Below are 20,846 nucleotides of genomic sequence, written 5' to 3'. Positions count from 1 at the left end.
AGGCCAGTGTCAAGGGTAGGCAATGTTGGGCACTTGTCTTGGGCCCAAACCTCAGCAGGGGGCCCACTGAAATGTGTTCCCTGGGGTTGCTTCTCCTCTTCACCATTGCTACCTGCTTCTTCACCTGCCTCTCACTCTGGCCCAGACTACAGCAATGGGGGGGAGGAGGAGGAGGAGGAGGAGGAGGAGGAGGAGGAGGAGGAGGAACAATAGATGCCGCTTCCTACTTGCTCACTGGCTCTCTGCCTGTCCAGCATGCAGGTGGTAGAAATGATAAGGAGGAGGAGGAGGAGACAATTGTGACAAGAAGTTAGACTTATTGAGGGAGGGGCGCACAAGAAACTGGAGCAAGCACTGCTGGTGGAGGGTAGGGGGAGGAGATGGTCTTTGGCTAGACATGAGAAGTCCCTGGAGCTCACAGTGGAGCCTCGTGGTCATTGTGGGGTTAGGGTGAAGTGGGGTGGAGAGTGAATATCAGATGCTTTCAAGCCCGAAAGAAATAGCCTGGAGATGTCTGAAAAACAGCAAGAGATTCAAACGAGAGGAATTCTAGTCCCTGTCCCCAACCCCTGCAGCTCACATGGGACTTTGAAACCCATGAGAGATCGTGTTCATCAGTGGGAGGAATCTCCCTCTCTGAAAAGCAGCCCAAGCTCTTCCTGCTTTCAAAGATCCACAGCCTGAGATGACTCTGGAGATGGTGTGTGTGTGTGTGTTGGGAGGGGGAGGCTCAGTTCTGAGCCTCTTCGTGCTGTTCTTCAAACCTCTCCAACTGAGTGCAGCAGGAAGCCCCAGTACTTGTTTTGAAACAACAAAGAAATTGCTGCTTTGACTGGCAATTTCCCCCCTGCAGTACCAGAACTGGGGAGGGAGAAAGCTGCATTTCAAAGCAGCTGAGCAAGCAAGGTAAGGAGGGAGGGGGCACCATAAAAAGCAGAAGCATCTTTACTTTATAGACAATGCTTAAAACAACCAAAAAGGCTACAGTCACTCTGATCCAGGGCCTGCAAGTACACTTGGGAGGGAGTAGGAGTAGGAGTTGGGGTTCTTTCCCTGCCCACACACCTATGTCCCATTCCACTGGAATGTAGCAGGGTATATGCATAAAATTGCTCTTTCTCTTAATAAGCTCCTTCAGATGGCGGGGAAGGGAATCGTGTTTCCCTCCCGTCACTTTGAATCATGCTTTTGTCCCACAATAGGATGAGCAGCTTCCTCTTTCTTTAGTTGATGAAGAAAGTGGAAATAAACAAAGACCATGTGGCCCATCCAGTGATCCTTGTTTTCATGCACACAGCAAGAAATGGTGGCATTTGTTGTTGTTCATTTCAAGAACAACAACATTTCAAGAACAAATTTCATGTTGTTGTTCATTATTATTATTTTTTGAGATGGGAAAAAGATCAGAAAGAACGGGAGATGTGTGGGAGTGGACAGCATCATGAATAGGACCTTTGAAAATCCATGAGTGCCCAATAACGAGCGTGCAATAAAATGCTCATCCCATGACGCTCAATGTATGGAAAGTCCATTGCCATCCTGTTCGTAGCTTACAGCAGAAAAGCAGTGGTTTTACAGCTCAAGGAGCCCTCTCAGGCTCAAATTAGAAGTGATGGCAGCAGAGCCCATTTGTTTAAACTTAGGTCTGTTCCAATCATGTACAAATTTGAATAAGGGGGTTAAGATAAAAGGGGCATAAAGGTGAGGGGAGCTGAATCTTACCTGTTTCCATGGTTTATCTCTTTCCTGCCCTTTTCCCAGGTAGTTTTTTTTTTACCCTGATAGAGTTACTGCAGAACCCAACTTTGGGGAAAGGGAAGCATGCAGTGTGAACAGGAGGGTTCAGATTCTTTCATCTGCTCCCCCCTTTTTATTAGATTAGGGCATACCCAGTTTAAACCAATTGATTTTTCTATTGTCCCATGCAATTCAGCCTTTAGTGGCTCCCTAATATATCTACCGAAGCCCTAACCTATCTACCGAAGGCCTCTCTGCCTCCAAACATGCCTCCTGTAACATGTAAGGATATGGGAGCATCATCCAGACAAAGTTAATCAATTTTCTGTCCCATTGAATTCAATGGAAAATATTTAAATCCATGCTTCACTCTTCCACTGCAATCAATGATGCTGAAATGATGGTGCTGAAGTGAAATGATTAATCTTGATTATATCATGTCTTATATATTTTTGAGATGAATTTTTGCATCACGTTATATATATTTATCATTTACTTAATGGTGCTGAAATTAGTATCATCATCATCATCATCATCATCATCATCATCATCTATTACTACCCTGCATTCCAATATGACAACATTCTTTAAAATAACTAACATGCAACAACCATAAAAGCAATATGTAAAAGAGAACTGTTGATTTCTGTTTAGCCATTTGTCATTGCAACAGACATTGCAAAAGATGTGGGGTTCCACATTTAAAAAGTGAGCACCAAACTTGTTCTTCCTTGAGCTTTTTGTACCACCTCCATTTTATGTGACATTTTGGGTGTGTTCACTAGTGGTGTTACAGAAAGGTGGTTTTTTTTTGGTTTTTTAAGAAGAAACAATATTAAAAGGAATTATATTATAAGCACAGGCTTATCCTTCAAAAATGCTTTCTTATAGAAACAAGCACACAGTGGACCATGTTCTGAATTACCAATTTCCACATAGCAATTAGGCAATATCATGATGCATGAGCACTTGAAACTGCTATTGACTTCATTTCCATTGTAGTCAACATTTACTTTTCTGGCCTATGAATCTTGATAATGGCCCTCCACACAAGTCAATATGTGTTCAGTGTGGAGTCTAATGCCCTCTAATGAAGTCACAGTTATTGCAGTTATTAGCAAAATTGGACATTATTGGACAGGTTTTTTTACAAAAAAAAAATGGGCATTGCCTTCAAATTAGAGAGAGAGAAACAGAGAATAACGACTATACTATTTTCTAGGGATGTGCTCCGCTCCGATTAGGAGCGTAGAAGCAGTAGCGGATTGGCCTGCTCCGCCTTACCCAGAGGCGGAGTAGGAGCGGACCGCGGACCCCCTAGAAGCAAGGCGAAGAGAAGCGCCCATTTTTCGGAGCTCCGAGTTCAGGCGGAGCGCTCCGGTCGCCATCTTGAAAACATTTCGCCATAGGATTGCATTGCGGCAAATAATCGCGCATAACTACGTTGTTTTTGAAGCTATCATTCTGAAAATTCTTGTGCACAGAGAGTCGTGGATGGGGGTCATTTTGAGACCACTCTCACCTCTCTGCATTGTCTGGGTCGCGTGCTATATTTTTGTGAAAATCGGGTCAACCGCTCGGCTCAAACAGCGTTTTCGGCTTTTCGCCCATAGGATTGCATTGAGGGAAAGAATCGGGGATAACTGGGGGGGGGGTTAAGCTATCATTCTGAAAATTCTTGTGCACAGAGAGTCGTGGATGGGGGTCATTTTGAGACCACTCTCAACTTTCTGCATCGTATGGGTCGCGTGCTATATTTTTGTGAAAATCGGGTCAACCGCGCGGCTCAAACTGCGTTTTCGGCTTTTCGCCCATAGGATTGCATTGAGGGAAAGAATCGGGGATAACTGGGGGTTTTTTAAGCTATCATTCTGAAAATTCTTGTGCACAGAGAGTCGTGGATGGGGGTCATTTTGAGACCACTCTCAACTTTCTGCATCGTACGGGTCGCGGGCTAGACGTTTTTAAAAAATCGGCGGGAAAAATACCTTTTTCAAAGGGCTGAGGGGCAGAGTCAGCTCCCGGTCATGATGATCCCAAAGTTGGAGGAGGGCATAGGCAAAATAGGTAACTTGAGATTCTGGGAAACTTCTCTTTCTTCATCTGAACGGGCTTTTCCCCGTGTTTTTTAACACAGTAGCCCCACCAAATGCACAAACACAACCTGAAATCATATACTAAGCCAAGAATAAGAGATAGAAACACAGCACTGCTCCCCACCCTAACCTTGGTGAACAACTGAATAGATGTGGTGCAAGGGGATGAGCTCCCCTAGGGCATCTCATCGTGGACGTGCCCCCACTCTCTCCTGCACTGGAAGGCCATTAGAGCCTTCCAAAGAGAGTAAAACGGTGGAGCAATGCCTATCATGAGTTGAAGTGAATGGTCACTTTTCAGTGGTGGAGCAATGCCTGTTATGAGTCGAAGTGAGCGTTTTACTTCTTCTCAGAGCTGTTGGTGGCTGTCAGTGTCTTGAACTGGCAGCTACTTCCCCCTCCCCCGGGCACGTCCCCCTATTGCTGGTAAAAGACAGATATAGCCTTTTTAAAAAAATTCTTCTTGCTGTTTATTGAGCAACACTGCTGCTTTTAATTCCACCCCTCCTTTGTTTATTGATTGATTTATTCCATTTTATATGCATTACTGGCTTATCCTTGGCTCACTTCCTTATGCCCCCAGAAATGCCAGCTGCATGCCTGCCTGCCTTCCCTCCCTCCTCCCCTGCCCACCTCGCAGGGATGTTTTGTGTGGGGTGCCCGATTTTCAAAAATTCGCCAAAAATCAGGGGATGATGGGATTGTTTTGAAACTTGGCGTGCGTGTGTATATCCCCATGAGGTGTCATGGTGCCAAACATGAGGTTTCTAACTTGAACAGAAAAAAAGTTGTATAATTTTTTAGCTTTCAATGCAAGCCTATGGGGGGGGGGAAACGGAGCTCCGGATCCGGATCCGGAGCTCTGGGCAGAGCGGAGCGGAAGTGGGCGGAGCGGGGGCGGGGCGGAGCGGCCCAATCCGGAAAATGGCGGATCTGCAAGTGAAGCGGAGCGGGGGGTCCGTGCACACCCCTACTATTTTCTTGAACTGGCTTTCCTACACTTCTAGTTTCACACAAGGTTAAGCCCCAGAAACTGTTTCAGACCTGGTGTATGGAAATGCTTCCTGAAGCACATGTACCCTTGATACACTGATTCACTGGATATGTTGTGTGTGCATGTGACAGACAGGATCATGTACCTGCATATAACCTGGGCAGATAATTGTCTATGATTTCTTCTCTGCTATTGATGTTTGTGTGCAAGTCTGGTTTCATTTGCATACCTAGATTGAACTAATTATGTGTGGTAGATGAGATAGGAACAATAGCTGTTTCGTCATTGCTGTTAGAGATATGGTTTGAAGTAGGGCTCTGCTCCGCATCGCTTCGGAGCGTAGAAGCAATAGCGAGGTGGCCTGATTTGCCTCCGACAAAGGTGGAGACGAAGCGGGTCGGGGGGGCTGCAGATCAAGGTGAAGAGGATTGAAACCAAGCGGATCCTTCACCTCGATCCAGAGCTCTAAAGGTAAGTGGGAGCTTACCTAGCGCCACAGTCCATGTGGCAATGGCAGCAGAGCCAGGTAAGGGGGCAGAGGGGAGGGGGGCTTACCTGCCTCTGTCACGGTCCGCCGGTGGCTTCAACTGAGGCTTAAACCAGAAGACCAGGCCGCAACTGCGGCCTGCCCTTCCGCTTTGAGCCTCGGCCTCAGGTGAAGCCGCTGCCAGAACGTGAGGGTTGCAGGTAAGGGGGAGGAGGAAGGGGGCCTTACCTGGCGGTGGCGCCACCACCGCAATCCATGCAGTGATGGCAGCAGAGCCAGCTAAGGGGGTAGGGGGGAAGGGTCTTACCTGAGTCTGTCGCGTTCCGGCAGCAGCTTCACCTGAGCCCGAGGACTCAAACCGGAAGACCAGGCTGCAACTACAGCCTGCCCTTCTGCTTTGAGCCTCCGCCTTTGGTGAAGCTGCTGCCGGAACACAATGGACGCAGGTAAGGGGGAGGAGGGAGGGGAGCCTTACCTGGCAGCAGTGGCACCACTGCTGTCTATGTCCCAATGGTGGTGGAGCCAGGTAAGGGGGCAGGGGGGAAGGGTCTTACCTGAGTCTGTCGCATTCCGGCAGCGGCTTCAACTGAGCCTGAGGACTCAAACCAGAAGACCAGGCCGCGGCTGCGTATTATGGCTGTGTATTATGATCCACTAAGCTACATCTGTTTGCTGGGCTCTGTTAGGCTTGTTGAGTCACAAGCTCTGCAACCCAACTTAAGAACATATAAGAATCATAGAATCAAAGAATAGTGGAGTTGGAAGGGGCCTATAAGGCCATCAAGTCCAACCCCCTGCTTAATGCAGGAATCCACCCTAAAGCATCCCTGACAGATGGTTGTCAAACTGCCTCTTGAATGCCTCTAGTGTGGGAGAGCCCACCACCTCCCTAGGTAACTGGTTCCATTGTCATACTGCTTTTCCATTGTCGTAGACCAATACAGTTGTAGGCATCAGGAAAGCCTGACTTAAATCCCTTCACAATTTTTTATAAAGATGAAGTTGAGCATTTAATACCAAATATATATTGGTTTGTTGTTATGTATGTGTGTGGGTCCCCCCTGCTGAAATGTGTGCAGGAAAAGGAATCTGTAAAAATTAAACTTCTCACGTATCTGATATTTGTGAGATGTTCTCACTGTTGGAGGACATAATTACGCATCTGCTAATTAAAGCAAAAGTGTTCTCTTTTTTTGCTTAATGTATGCTTCACACATCCATGGAATTTGGTGTTCAAAAGATGGTGGGGGGGAAGGTATCAGGAAGGTCATTTAGAGATAGCAGGAAGCTGTATCTCACACACCTTTTTCAGTCTGCGTATGATTATTCCTCAGAAACATCTGGGCATCTCAGTGGTTCAGCTCCCTCAGGGACTGATCCACCACCATGCTGGTGAAGCTACTCATACATCAAAGGCTCAGTACAGAAACTGCACACAAGTAACTTGTACCAGAAGTGAAAGAAGGCTAGAACTAAATATGGGAGTTCTGCACAGACCTTCCATTCCTAGTAATGCCACAGCATGCTGTAGAGTAGGCTCACCAAGGAAATGGAGATGTATGAGTTTCTGTTGAGCTGTACCCTGTTCCCTAAGAGGGTGGGTGGGTGACTCAACCCACATAGGGATGGATCATTCCCCAGGTTGTGAAAAGAATTGCCAGATAAATGTGTCTATGTGCAGCTATGGTTCAAATCCTCTTGCTTCAAAATAGAAGGATTGCTTTAAAAGAACATTTTGTCCAGTGTTTACAATATTGCTAAAGATTGTGTATGTGTGCATGAGAGAGAGAGAGAGAGAGAGAGAGAGAGAGAGAGAGAGACAATACTCCCTACAAATGCTCTCAAAATTGGTTGCTTTTGGGAACTTTGAATATATTGAAGAACGGCCTTTTGGTGCGTGTTCAATTATTCCCTGTCCTTGGTGCTGAAATCTCTTCCTCACAACCTAGAGGAAGCACTGGCACTTTGACGGCATTTCCAGTAGAACATTGACGACGGAGAGATTTTTTTAAAAAAATTTTTGCTTAACAGAAGAGATAAAATATATCCATTCCCATTTTGATTCAATGGACTGGAGCCAGACTTAGTCATGCTTGACTGAAGTCTCATTGATCTCAGTGGAGAATACAAGTGTAAGTCTGGATCCGATGTAAGATTTCTAAAAAGAGAATAGGCTGTTGCATAGCATTGCTTTCATGGCCACCATCTGTGTCCAGGTGAAGCCCACCTGGGCTGCAGGTTACATATTCATCATTTCTGGATGGCCATGTAACAGGTGCTTTAGTACTGGGTTCCCTGCATTGTCAGAGGTTGAGCTAGTTGACTTTTCAATTCTATGGTTCCATGATGGCTAGGAAAGCATTGTCAGGCCACTTAGCTCCCCACTAGTCTATGCACACACCCCACCCAGGCCAGGAGTTGTTATGAACTATTAGTTGACCTTCTTCTTCTTTTTATAAGGGGATGGAAGATTTGATAGGCATAACCATGTGTGTCTCTGTTTTGTGACAGGAAGTGAAGGTTCGTTTGAAATAAATAACATGACAGGAGCCATTTCGGTTATTAAAAGCCCAAATCATCTGAAGAAAGAAGTATATGAACTGAAAATTCAGGTATTTGCCTCATCTTACCATCATAAAAGTTTAACCTGATGATGTTTGAATCACTTCTGATAGACTTGTACTGTGCAGTACAACTGGTGTAAAGGTAGTGCAGTTTTTAATGTGTATTTTATATCATGTTTTTATACTTTTGTTTTATACTTTGAATAGTTTTAGTTTTTGTGAACCACCCAGGGAGCTTCAGCTGTTGGGCAGTATAAAAATGCAAATAATAATAATAATAATAATAATAATAATAATAATAATAATAATAATGTACTCTTCTTACATGAGAGAACTGTTGCACATTGGCATTGTCAGTGAAGAGGTTATTTTAAAAGCAGTTTTTCAAAAAATAAGTTAGTGCCATTTCTGCCTAATGGTTTTTGGTGTGTTGGGAGTGGGGCAGAAGATCTGGATTCTGTAACCAGGCATTTGAATAGGAATACATGTGGATGGTAGGCAAATTTGTGCACATATTTCCAGGGTTGAGCCAGATAGTCTGAGCAAAGGAACTGAGCCAGGAACCAAAAAGCTGAGGAATGCACAGAAATACACCACATCTAGAAGGATTTTATTACCCAGATGTAGTCAGTCCCATCACAAACAAGAAGCCTTTTCTACCCATTCCTGTCGCATTGGGCAGGGCCTGTCCAGAGCCTGAGAATACACCACTGCCAGGAAGATCTCACAAGCTGTAGTTCTGATAGCTTATACTGGTTTTGTCCTGGCTCCTCGCAAGTAACCAGGCACAGGGCATGGAGCTCCTAGGGGTGGGGAGCAGGAGGGTTTTTTTTAAAAAAAAAATACCTTGATCGCTGGAGTGCTCATGCGTTCATTTTTGATAAAAACAAAATAGCCGGTGCAACGTCCTCTTCTTCCTAGGACATCATGTGCCACACGTAGACTGAGGGGGAGGATCTCGCGATCATCATTTCGCAAGATCCTCCCCCTCCGTCGGTAGGTCTAGTCATGCCCTATGTCTCCTCTAGGTCCTTTTTTCAGCCATGAGCAATTGTGCTGACTAATTATTCTCAGATATACTATCTGTGGGTATGCCAAGGGCACACTGGCAGTATTCAGAGTCATGGGCCAGAACCAATTCCAGAAACAAAAGTCCTAGGTACAGAAGCTCAAGTCAAATCACATGCACAGGAGCTGCCAAGCATGTTGGACAGAATCATGTCCCAGGAACTCTAGGCAAAGTAAGTCAAGATTGAAAGTAGAGGAAGCCAGCTGGGTATGGTTCTAATTCTGTAGGACAGGCACACAAGCACATAGAAGTGGTTAAGCAGGACAGGCAGAGAGGACTCCAGGGAACAAGCATGGGTGGAGAGCCAGACTAACAGAGATCAGCCTGGAGACTTAAATCAATGTTTCTATTGTGGAAGCAATTGGGTATTTCAGTGCAGTGCCTGTCTGAATTTCCCAGGAGGCCTGTTAAATAGCTAATTAAGCAGCAAATGGTCAATGAGCAAAAGGTGGGGCTATAAAGACTACAAGAGATGGCACCATAAATGTCCAGTACATTGATTTGATCCTACAGGAACACATCGAGAGCATCTTCTTCATCTTGACTATCCTTTTCCTTCCATGATGCAAGATTTACAAGAAGACTTGTATTTCAGGCTACTTAGCATGTGCCTAAAGTGCCATGCTTGCTGCAGAGATCCCTCTTATTCTCATGTTAGTGACATTTGTGCAGATATAATGACTGGGCTAATAAAACGAGGAATCACAAACAGTTTCCAGCTCAGTGTCATAGTCACTTTGTGTGAATACCTCCTATATAATATTTCTGAAAAGTATTGACTGCTTTCCCTTTAAAAACCTCATAAAAACATACAAAAGGTCATATAAACAAATGCAACAGACTAGAAATGCAGCATAAAATCGCTACATCTATCCAGTTACAGAAAACAGTGTCAGGTTTTTGCTGTAAATAATGTCTAGACTGGAAGATATTTGACTGTTAAATCTATGACTTTGAGAGTGGATTATTACCAAATCTATAACTATTGGTTAGATCACCATGATCAAATGGTATTGAATGCTGAAGCAATGTGATAAGGATTTATGTACAGTGGTACATTCCTACCGCTGTACCTTTGGATGAGTTATTAAAGGGAAAGATGATTTGGACACTGTTCAAGATGCCAGTGTTCTGGTATTTCTGCTAACCAAAGACTTTTCTCTTTCTTTAAAAGTCTTATAAATTCATGTGATCTCCTCCTGTTTGCTTCTAAGGTTAATGTGCCTTCCAGCCTGTTGTCATTGAAGACTTGGGCTTTGAAGAAAATGCATGTCAAATTAAGACAGCATTTAGTGCTCCAGAATTGTGATGAAACATCACACACTGACCTAATAAGAACTTTTGATAAAGACCTCAAACAAAAATATGTAGGCAATATGGGAGAAACCAGAAATTATGATAAACCAATCCTGTAAAGTTAGGGTGGGACCTTTCACCTGAGATATTATGTAAATGGCAATCTCTAATATGCCTTATTTTACAATGACACATCCTTGCTTGAACAAGGAATCCTTGCCCTTTAATTTATTTATTTATTTATTTTATTACATTTATATACCGCCCCATAGCCAAAGCTCTCTGGGTGGTTTACAGAAGTTAAACCAGTGAACATTAAAAACAAGTATACAAAATTTAAATTCATCAAAACCATAAAAACAACAATATCCTTTTAAAATCAACTATTCTGGGGTCAAGTAAGGGCAAACAAACTCAGCATCTGTTGTTAACTGCCTGGGAAAAGAGAAAAGTCTTGACCTGGCGCCAAAAAAACCACAATGTTGGCGCCAGGCGAACCTCATTGGGGAGATCATTCCATAACTGGAGGGGCCACCACTGAAATGGCCCTCTTCCTTGTTGCCATCCTCCGAGCTTCCCTCAGAGGAGGACCTTAGATGTTGAGTGCAGTGTACGGGTAGATTCATGTTGGGAGAGGCGTTCTTTAAGAACTACAGCGTTGTCCGGACGCTTTCTTTTTCTCAGTTGGGTTTGCTTGTCCCAACTCCAGCAAACGTTCAGCAATGAAGCTCCTCTTTCTTTGCTTCCAAGCCATGTCTCTTGGCCATTTCTCAGCAATGGAAGACATCACTATTCCTTTCCTTAATTATAGCCATCTCGTGTGAGTCTAAGACGCAATGGTTCTAACCCAAAGGAAAGTACCAGCAATACAAAAACACACTGACTCATGTAAACCATCAGACAGTTTCGCACTTCATTCACACTCTCAGGTCCTAACTAAATGTTACATCTAAATGTGTGTAATGAGACTGCGAGGGCTGCTTTTTCTCTTTGAGAGAAAGAGAGAGAAGGTGCTTGGTGAAGAGGCAATTTCAAGTAAAGAAAGAAAAGGGGAGAGAAAACCTCCATTGCTGCATTGTTCTAAATGTTCTTCTCTCAATGTTTTTTTTCTCTCTAATCCATGCAGCATACTTTTACACATAATGTTAGGCCCTGAGACAGAAAACATTTCACAAAAGCAGGGTGGGAAATTATTATTATTATGGGTTCCTTTTCAAGTTAATAACTTTTATTAAAAACAACAACAACCAGACATCACTTACTCATACTCCTGGTATTTATTAGGGATTTGCTGTTGTGAAATCCATTTCAATCCATTGAAATCAGCAATTTGAAAGCCTTTAGGCTCTGACTTCAGATTCAAATGTGAAGACTTCAAATTAGTCATAACTAGTTTTCTGATATAGCTGTCAATTGTGTTTTATTGCCTGTATGTGGAATTAGATTTTTCCTCTATTTTTAGTCTTATTAGAAATGTATGTCTTGGAATTAAGCATACTTCATACCAAGTGCTGCTGTTGTTTTGTATTAGGAAGGAATCTCTTCTGTACTGTATATTAAAATATTTATTTATTTATTCATTTATTTATTACATTTCTATACCGCCCAATAGCTGGAGCTCTCTGGGCAGTTCACAAATGTAAATGTATAGTTGATGGGTGATTTTCTTTCTTTCCTCCTTGGCTGTTTTGGAACACCAATTTCTACCACTCAAGCTCCACTAAAAGAAATAGACATCATGGGTCCCATTGACACAATCACAGGGGGAGGGATGATAAATTATCCACAAACCACAATGTGCCTACCTGGCACATAACCATTGCCCCATGGAACACCATGGCTTATTTACCCCTCGCTGCTCCATCAATAACATCATGGCCTCCTGCCATGGCACCCATGTATCCCAGCGGGCACCACCGCATGCCGTGGCAGCCTTCCCAGCCATCAAAAAGGGCTGCACAACCATAGAAATTGTCATCAGTGGCAACAGTATAAAGAGAAAAGGCAGTCACTCTTGCCGATGGACTCTGTAGTCACCACCATTTATTTATTTATTTTAAAAATGTCGTTCTGATCTGAGCCCTGAAACCCACAGAGTTCCCATCACATTATATGGGGACCACTGTGGATGCCTGCTAAGCATTTTGAAGAATATAGGTAGCCAGTGTGAGCACTTGACCCATCACAGGGAGGGAAATCTCTCTCCACATGACATGCTAATCCACAATGGATCCCATTTCTGAGCAATCCATGGTGGGTTAGCATGTTGTCTGAACAGGCCCATGCAATAAAATGGTAGTAGGTCCCACTCATTCCACTAAAGCTGATGGAATTTATTTATTTTTGATGGATTGAGCACTTTGTACCTTGTTCAATAAATTGATCATTTATTTTCCTTCATAAACACACACACACACACACACCAATAATACATTTAAAAACAAGTCATTTATTTATTTAGGGATTTATTTGCCCTCCCCCAACTTCTCCCTGCCACTGACTTTCCTCTCACAGGAGAGTTCATGGCAGTTTTGAAGAATTAAGAGCATTTCCAAACTGTAAAAATAACATACATAATAAAACATAGAGATGGAGGGGAAGGAGGGGACTGAGAACAGCCCATACAGTTTTGCCTCTTGTTTGCTATAGGCTTCGGAAATCAGCCAAGATGGAGATCTGACTGCTCATGCCTTTGCCACGGTAACCATAAGAATTGTTGACCTAAACAACCACCCGCCAACGTTCTATGGAGAAAACGGGCCACAGAACCGATTTGAGCTCACAATGTATGAGCATCCACCAGAGGGCGAGATCCTGAGGGGGCTCAAAATTACAGTCAACGACTCAGATCAGGTCAGTGATCCGTCCATCTGTCATTTCATTTATTTATTTATTTATTTACTCGTCTTTCTGCCCCCTCCCCGCACCAAATGGCAAAGGTAGCCCTGAAAACAGATCCTGGTGAGTGCAGTTTAAGGCCCTGTCCTGCTTGCTTCCCACAGATCTAGCTGGGTGTTCTTAAAGCAAAATGGTGGACAAGATCAGCCTTCCCCAAGCTGATCCCCTCCAGGTGTGCTGGACTATAAACTGGCATAGCGAAATACATCTGGAGAACACCAAGCTGAGGAAGGCTGGATTAGATGGATGCTTGATCTGATCCAAAAAAGCCTTCTGTTCTTAGTTTGGCCAGATTGTGCTCTTTCTCTGTTGCATGAGTGATGATTTGCTCCATTAACTGATGGAAAGAATATTGTTGAGCTTCGCCACTTCATTTCCATTACTGGATCATCTGATTTGGATCTTTCTGGGGCTTTGTTAAAGCCGTCCTCCTGGAACATTGTTTTGAAACATAATCATTCTATGCCATAAGTGCTGTTTTATTTCATCAAAGGAGCAGGGTTCTTTTAGGTTTACCGAAGACCTTCCAGTACAATATAATGTTTGTAGGAATTATGAGAGAGGTTGCTATGGAAACCTTGGTAATCGCTTCCACCTGAGCTAACCTGAGAGGGAAAGTTGAGACCTGAAGGTTTAATACACATGAAAGGGCTGCAATTATTGAAAAGAAAGCCCAGCCCATCAACGTGGAGCATATACTCAGTGTTGTGCTAACATGGCTGCATTCTGTGCTATATAAAAGTCAGCTGCTTCCCTGCCAGTCTGCTGCAAAGGGATAAATAACGACATTTGAGGCAGCCAGCCTCATAATTGCTGCTACTGCAGGCACAGAAGGCAGCAAAATTAAAATTTAAGTGCTTAGTAATATCATGAAACAAACGGAGACCTGCAAAAAAAACCCAAAAAAAAAAACCAGTTGGCATACTTTGCTTCTACTTTTTGTATTATTACATTCTTTCCACTTTTTTATTGCTATGAATGAATACAACTTTTTCTCGATGTTAACTGTTGCTTTTCCATCCGTATTTGTACTGTCACTCCTGATTTGATATTGGTCTCCCTTTCATTCTGTATCTTTTCTTTCTCTCACAAAGTCTACTGCGGTTGTAGATGGTTACTACCGCCATTTTGTTTAGTGTTTTCTCGCATCCTGCTTAGTCTTTCTCTTCCCCTAATGTACACTGATGGTGACTGGGAGAATGTTTCCTCCCCTAGTATTCTGCTCAGTCTTACCCAATGTATATAAAGCTGATTGGATTGCTCACTTCAAGCTCACCATTCCCTCCTGACATATTTTGAAGGTGAGCAAATTCCTTGGCTCCTGATACACATTTTCCTGAGCCTTTCTCCCCCACCCCCAATTATTTTATGGCTGATTGAAATGCTTGCTTCACTTGCATTTCACTCAAGTGTTATCCCATCCTCCAAATGGATATGCATGGTCCAATTTCCCCCTCATTCTTGGCTTCTTCTTTTTTAACAATGAGTATTTTCCCACATCACACACATCCACAATTTTGATTTTGCAGACCCCATAACCACAAATTCAATCCTTCTTTTCCCCCTAGATTCCCCCTCGGGAAGAGAAAAACACAACACAAGTGACTCCCTGGTTGAAAATAGGGGGATTGGTTGTGTAGGGCTAATATCTTGCTACCCTTGATAAAGGCATGTGATGGCAAGGATCTGTTAGTGAAACAAAATGGCAGCTCTAGAGAGAAATATTTATTTTTATTTATATACATTTCTTTCCTGTCTTTCTTCCATCATGGAACTCAAATACTGCCCTAAAATAATATAATGTTTCCTTTTGTTTATAAGCCAAAAACAAAAGTCTAGCAGTTGCCATAACAGGCATGTCTTCTGCTCGATAGTAGCCTCAGAACTGTTGTTTTGTGAGGAAATAAGGGATCTCTAACAGATTTTCCAGCATTCTTGTGAAACTGCCAGAGAGTTCTTTGAAAAAAAAAGACAGGAATGGTAAAATATTTTATGACTGGTAAGGGTTTGCACTCTCATGGTCTTAGCAATGTGTAGTGACAAATTCCAGGAGAGTATATATATATTGATCTACTGTAGCAAAGTCAAAGAGAACTGTGATTTGTCCAGGACCTATTCCCAGACTTTTGTTCAGTGAGTAGGATAACATCCAAATATATTCCTGGTCAAGGAATAAGGAAGTGTACCTCTACCTAAGATGACCCATTTTGGGGTAACCATTTCATTCTGAATATCCAGCCCCAAAGTCTATTTTCCAGATTACTTTCACACTTAGGCAATCAAAACTAGGTATTTTTCCATTGTGACTGGATGAATCAGCAACCTGCCAAGTTTATTTTTATAAAAGCCGCATATCTCTTGTGATCAGAGCCAGGGAGATTACTTAAGAAAGCCTCTTAGTCCTCTCTCAACCAATAGCTGCAGGACATAAGATTCTAAGCAGTCCCTCTAGCCCTCTTTTTCCTTCCCTCCATGGCTGGCCTCATCCATTAACCCCTGTCCATTAGACTGAATGTATGAACAGGCTAATAATAATATATGTATTTGTTATCCTCCTCTCCCTCCGGATTGAGGCAGGGTACAACACAAATGCAAATGCCATAACATACATATAATTGATTAAAACATTTAAAACTAATACATTATTAAAAGGCATCTTAAAATTCAACTGGGTTGAATTTTAATGGAATCATGGAAACCATGATTACAGCAGGTTTCCTGATTTTCAGTACAGGCCCTATGCTTGTTCAGTTGCATGCACATAGGGTCTATTCTTATGCATAGTGATGGATGTGGCCAAAGCTGGTGGACATATGAAGATTAAGGATTGGGCCAGTCAGCATGATCCTGTTCCCCTCTGCATGTTGACTGAGTGACTGGCTTCATACAGCACAGTAACCCACACTGATATGTGGTTGAATGTGGGTTGTTGTTGAACCATTTGTTGAACTGTGGCATGTGGTCTGAACCCAGGACATTTTCTGTAGGTTGGCTTGTGAACCATGAAGTGTGGCTTATTTGTCTCAAACATGCAACCATGTAAACCCATGATTTGGTGGTGGTGGTGGTGGTTAACAAACTCTACTGCATGGCTAACAACTCACCCAGTGGAAAATGTCCTCGGTTCAGACAACACACTAACGCAGGGTTCGACAAAAGCTTGAGTTAGCATATTGTTCAAACAGCTCCAACATGTGGAGAGGGGGTGTAAAAAAAAGAAGGGTTCTTTCACAGAAGCACACAAATGCACATGCATACACACACACACACACACACACATAAATACACACTATACTATACATATTAATAGACTACTATATTGTGTATGAGATACTTTGCAGCAAGAAGTGTAGCAATACTATTACATACTATCATAAATGAGTCTCTAATTTATTTTCATACCAATTCTTTCTTCACAGGGAGCAAATGCTAAATTCAACCTCCGCCTTGTTGGGCTTGGTGGCATTTTTCGAGTTGTCCCTCAGACTGTCCTAAATGAAGCACAAGTCACAATAATTGTTGAAAACTCTGCTGCCATAGATTATGAAAAGTTCCAGGTTCTAACCTTCAAGGTATTGTAACTACTTCTGCCTCTTTTAGTTAGAGATTGTATTTTTAAAAAAGTGTAGGAGTTTCATCTTCATTTCATGCGGGCTTGAGCCTGACAAACCACTGTAATGGCTTCATGAAGCTGACACTCACATATTACTCAAACCATGGTAGGGGCTGGACTGCAGCCTCTGCAGCCTCTGTGTTTTGAGGTGAGAAGTACCCACATGGAGCAGTGGGACCGCTGTAGGTCTCCCTAGACTTGGCTTCATGAAGCTGACTCTAGAGATGGCCATCACCACACACGCCTGCTTGAACTGGGCACTTCCTGAATCAAGAAAAAGACACCTTGAAGCTGGGGGTCTCCCAAGGAGACCACCTGAAAACCCCTCCTCCAAATTCAAGTTGGGCGCTTCTGAATGGCTGCCCCAGAGCTGATTCCATGGAGCCCTGAACCACAGGTGGATTGTGAGGAGAGAAGATAGAGACAGTTCTTCCATTTTGCCTTTCTCCCCTCTTTCTCCCACTCTGCAAACTTTTTTTGCAGGTTCCCACTTATCCCTTCTGTTCCCAGTCTGCACAAAAGATGTGTCATAGAACTGTCCTTCTGATGTTCCTCAACCCTGCATCATTTTCAATAATACCTGAATGTAATATATACTGTATATACATACACTACATCAGTCATGAAAGGTGCTTTTTTCTATGTCAGCTCCATGTCCCATTAAACTATTTGAAAACAATGGTCTGATTCCTCCCTGGTCATTGCTTACAACAGTTTTAAAGGTCGCATGCCTAATAGTACACAACACCCATGTATTTGTTGTGTCACAGTGACACAACACCCATGTATTTTAATTTTTGTGAACCGCCCAGGGAGCTTCAGCTGTTGGGCAGTATAAAAATGCAATTAATAATAATAATAATAATAATAATAATAATAATAATAATATCAGGTAGGTGCCTGTAATCAAGTACAAAATGTCAAGCGTGAACTGGCCCTCGGATCTCTTTTGAAATTATTGCCTTCTCCACTGTACTGATGTTTTCTGTGTATTCACCAAAAGGTGTAGATTTGCATAGAATGCAGTCTTGTGAACATATTTAACCCTGACCATTCACCCAACAAGGCTCAAGAAACAGTTATATAAGACACTGAAAGAAGGAAAAGACTTGTCATGGTTTAGCATGAGAGAATAAATTATGAAGATGACATAGAAATTTCACCAAGACCATTTTCAGAGGGGAGAAAATCAGGGTTCCCTACCATCGCTTTGCCTCCTGCTTCTGTCCCACAATAGGAATGAGCTGCTTCCTCTTTCTTCACACGGGGAAGAAAGAGGTAGCAAGTAGCAACCACGTGGCCCATTCATTGGGCAGTTTTGTAGTGCAGCTTCTCCTGCACACAGCAGGAAATTGTTGTCAGAACCAAGAAGAAACAGATTTTCTGGGTCGTAAAAGTGGCAGGCACACAGGAGGATCACTGCATCGTCAAAATGACCTGCGACGTTCCATGAGTGGCCAGTCACAAACATGCGATAAACATTCATCTAAAGATGTTCTAAATCTGAAACAAATTTGGAGGTTCCTCCTCAGACATAATACCTGAGAAATTTAAAGGGTAGAGAAATTTAGAGTTTTGTTGAGTCTAGTGAAATTTCTCATGTGGATTTCACATATCCCTAAAATTATAGATCCCCTCCCTCTCAGGTCAGACAGTCTAATGTCCTGGAGCTCAGGGAGAGGTGTCACACACACACACACCATAGTGTGTTCCTTGGCTCACTTCTGGGGTCATTTGAACCTACCTGTTTTGCAGATATCTTGCTATGTTTTACTTCTTTTTGATCTACTCTCTGATTTTGGCACACAGTATTCTGGTTTATGTGGGTTACTCTGTGGGTTCATCTGTAATACACATCAATATTACCATCTAGATGGCTGGATTTGATGACCTTCTACTCCTTTTGATCCCTTCCTTACTAATTTCACAGGGTTTAGATTAAGCAGGTGCGATTGGAATGCAACATACAATTTATTCCTTCTAAAACTGGAAGATTCACAGAAGGTTATGAAGCATTGCCCAAGTATGCATGGTAAAGAAATTACATGCTGTGGCCTCATGAATACTAATAGAATTCAGCATGATTAACAGTACTGCTGTAAACTCCAAAGGAAGTAATTAAAAGAGAAAAGAGTGTGTTTCTTTTTTACTTAAGAGATTGCGCACTTTGTCTTGGGCAAAACTGTTATTACTATTATTATTTGCAAGTGATTGAGGATAAATTGCAAAGGGTTTTGCTAGAAAATATAGAGCCCCTTTCTAAATTTCCAAATTGGTTGGAGAGGAAGAAAGTCAGACACAGATTCACCATTTCATGGATGCTAGCAGTGAAATACTCACTGACTTTATTTGATTGAATGGGGGCCCAATAAATTGAACTCTGTCCAGATGAGATGAAAATACTGTTCATGAGTGGTTCATCTGTCTGGCTGAGTGCTATGCTTTTACCTTGTTCTGGAAGAAGTTGCACTCCCCCTAAAGGGTCAGGTCTGCAGTTTGCGGGTGCTGTTGGATCCATAATTGTCATGTCATTCGAGGCACAGGTGGCCTCGGTGGCTCAGAGCACAGGCTGATTGGCCCTACCTGGCCAGAGCTAGCCTTGCAAGTAACAGTTATTCATGCTCTGGTAAGCTTTCATTCTGACTATTGCAATGTTATATATGTAGGGCTGCCTTTGAAAATAGTCTGGAAACTCCAGCTAGTCCAAAACAGGGTGGCTAGATTGTTAATGGGAATTGTGGATACGATCACATTATGCCAGTACTTTGCCATCTGCCCTAGTTGCCAGTCTGTTTCTGGGGCCCAATTCAAAGTTCTGGTTTTAATGATTAAAGCCCTACATTAGCTGAAAGAGATAATGGCCCCATTCAGTCAACATGCTAAACCATGCTGCTTAACCACAAAATGGTTAATGGAATGCATGCGTTCTGTTAACCATGTTGTGGTTAAGCAGCATGGCTTAGCATGTTGTCTGAACAGGGCCATAATGTGATCATATTGACACTTCCCATTAACAATGTTCCCAACCTGTTGTGTGTTGTAGGAGGAAGCAGTAAATAAGACGCAGACACAGAGCTTCGGTTAAACTTGGGCCTCTTTATTTATGATTACATAGATACATCCCTCCCGGATCTTCATGTGACAGTGTGGGAATTAATTCTGACTCAGGCTACTTTGCCTGTCATTATGGGCAAGCCACACTCCAAGCCAAAAGCAGGTTAACCTGGCTCCCTGCTTATCTGTCATCTTGTAAGTGTGGGGAGACTGTCCTGTTTCACCCCCGCTTGCTGCCATAATGACAGCAAGTAGATGGAACGGGAGGGTCTCCAAAGGCACACCATATCCTGACATGTAAGCCACAGAGCCCCGCGGAGCAGGCCGTCTGGATATGCCAATCACCCAGAAAAAGGGGTGCCAGTGTGCTTACCATCCCTAGCTAAACTTATACAATTCCCGCACATCCCTGCTTTCCACAAATTCACCTATTTACTCACCCTTCCTCATAAAACCTCCAGTATGAAGTAGGCGAAAACCCAGGGGGGGGGATTCCTACTTAGCCCCCTCTCCAAAGAGAGTGTCTGCCTAATCCCATACTAGAAGAGGGAGGGAGGGTGGGGTCAGTGACCCGAAAGAGGCCGAGTGCTGGCGAGGGTGGGTTATATAGAGCAGCCCCTCCCCAGTCCCCCACGTGACCCAGGATCCAATGGGGGAGTGTTCATTTCACTCCCCAGTGTAGCTCACTTGGCATCTACATTCTGCTATTTCTGGTGTCAGGTGAAGACCTTTTTATTTCCCCAGACATTTTAGAAATGTGCTTTTTAGTGCTTTTAGATCTTCACAATGTTTTATCCCTACTGCTGGTTTTACATCTAGCTTATTCTGTGCCTCTGCTGTTTTTGTCTTGTTTTTAAGCTGCTTTCTTTTATTACCAATTTTATTGCTATTTTGTATTTTATTGGGCAGCTTTAAAATGTGATAAAGAAATAAATACATTATGTGGAGAAATGGTGACCTGTCTCTGCCCCCAGTCCCAGATCTTCTACTTACTATCCCTGTGATCACCTTCATGGGTTTTGCCTCCACTAACCATTA

The 20,846-nt window shown here is 43.0% G+C and overlaps 1 protein-coding gene across 1 annotated transcript in view; it reads left to right on the top strand.

Annotated features, from left to right (window-relative positions):
• The window catches only part of CDHR1 (cadherin related family member 1), a 74,638-nt gene that overhangs the window by 33,023 nt on the left and 20,769 nt on the right, over nucleotides 1-20,846 (top strand). The window contains exons 10-12 of the mRNA XM_063131654.1: nucleotides 7,826-7,926; nucleotides 12,893-13,096; nucleotides 16,561-16,713. Coding sequence (XP_062987724.1) covers nucleotides 7,826-7,926; nucleotides 12,893-13,096; nucleotides 16,561-16,713 — 458 coding nt within the window. The remainder of the gene's footprint in view (nucleotides 1-7,825; nucleotides 7,927-12,892; nucleotides 13,097-16,560; nucleotides 16,714-20,846) is intronic.

The sequence above is a fragment of the Elgaria multicarinata genome, chromosome 8 (genome assembly GCF_023053635.1).
Source record: "Elgaria multicarinata webbii isolate HBS135686 ecotype San Diego chromosome 8, rElgMul1.1.pri, whole genome shotgun sequence".
Classification (NCBI taxonomy): Eukaryota; Metazoa; Chordata; class Lepidosauria; order Squamata; family Anguidae; genus Elgaria; species Elgaria multicarinata.
This window is presented reverse-complemented; position numbering and strand designations above follow the sequence as displayed.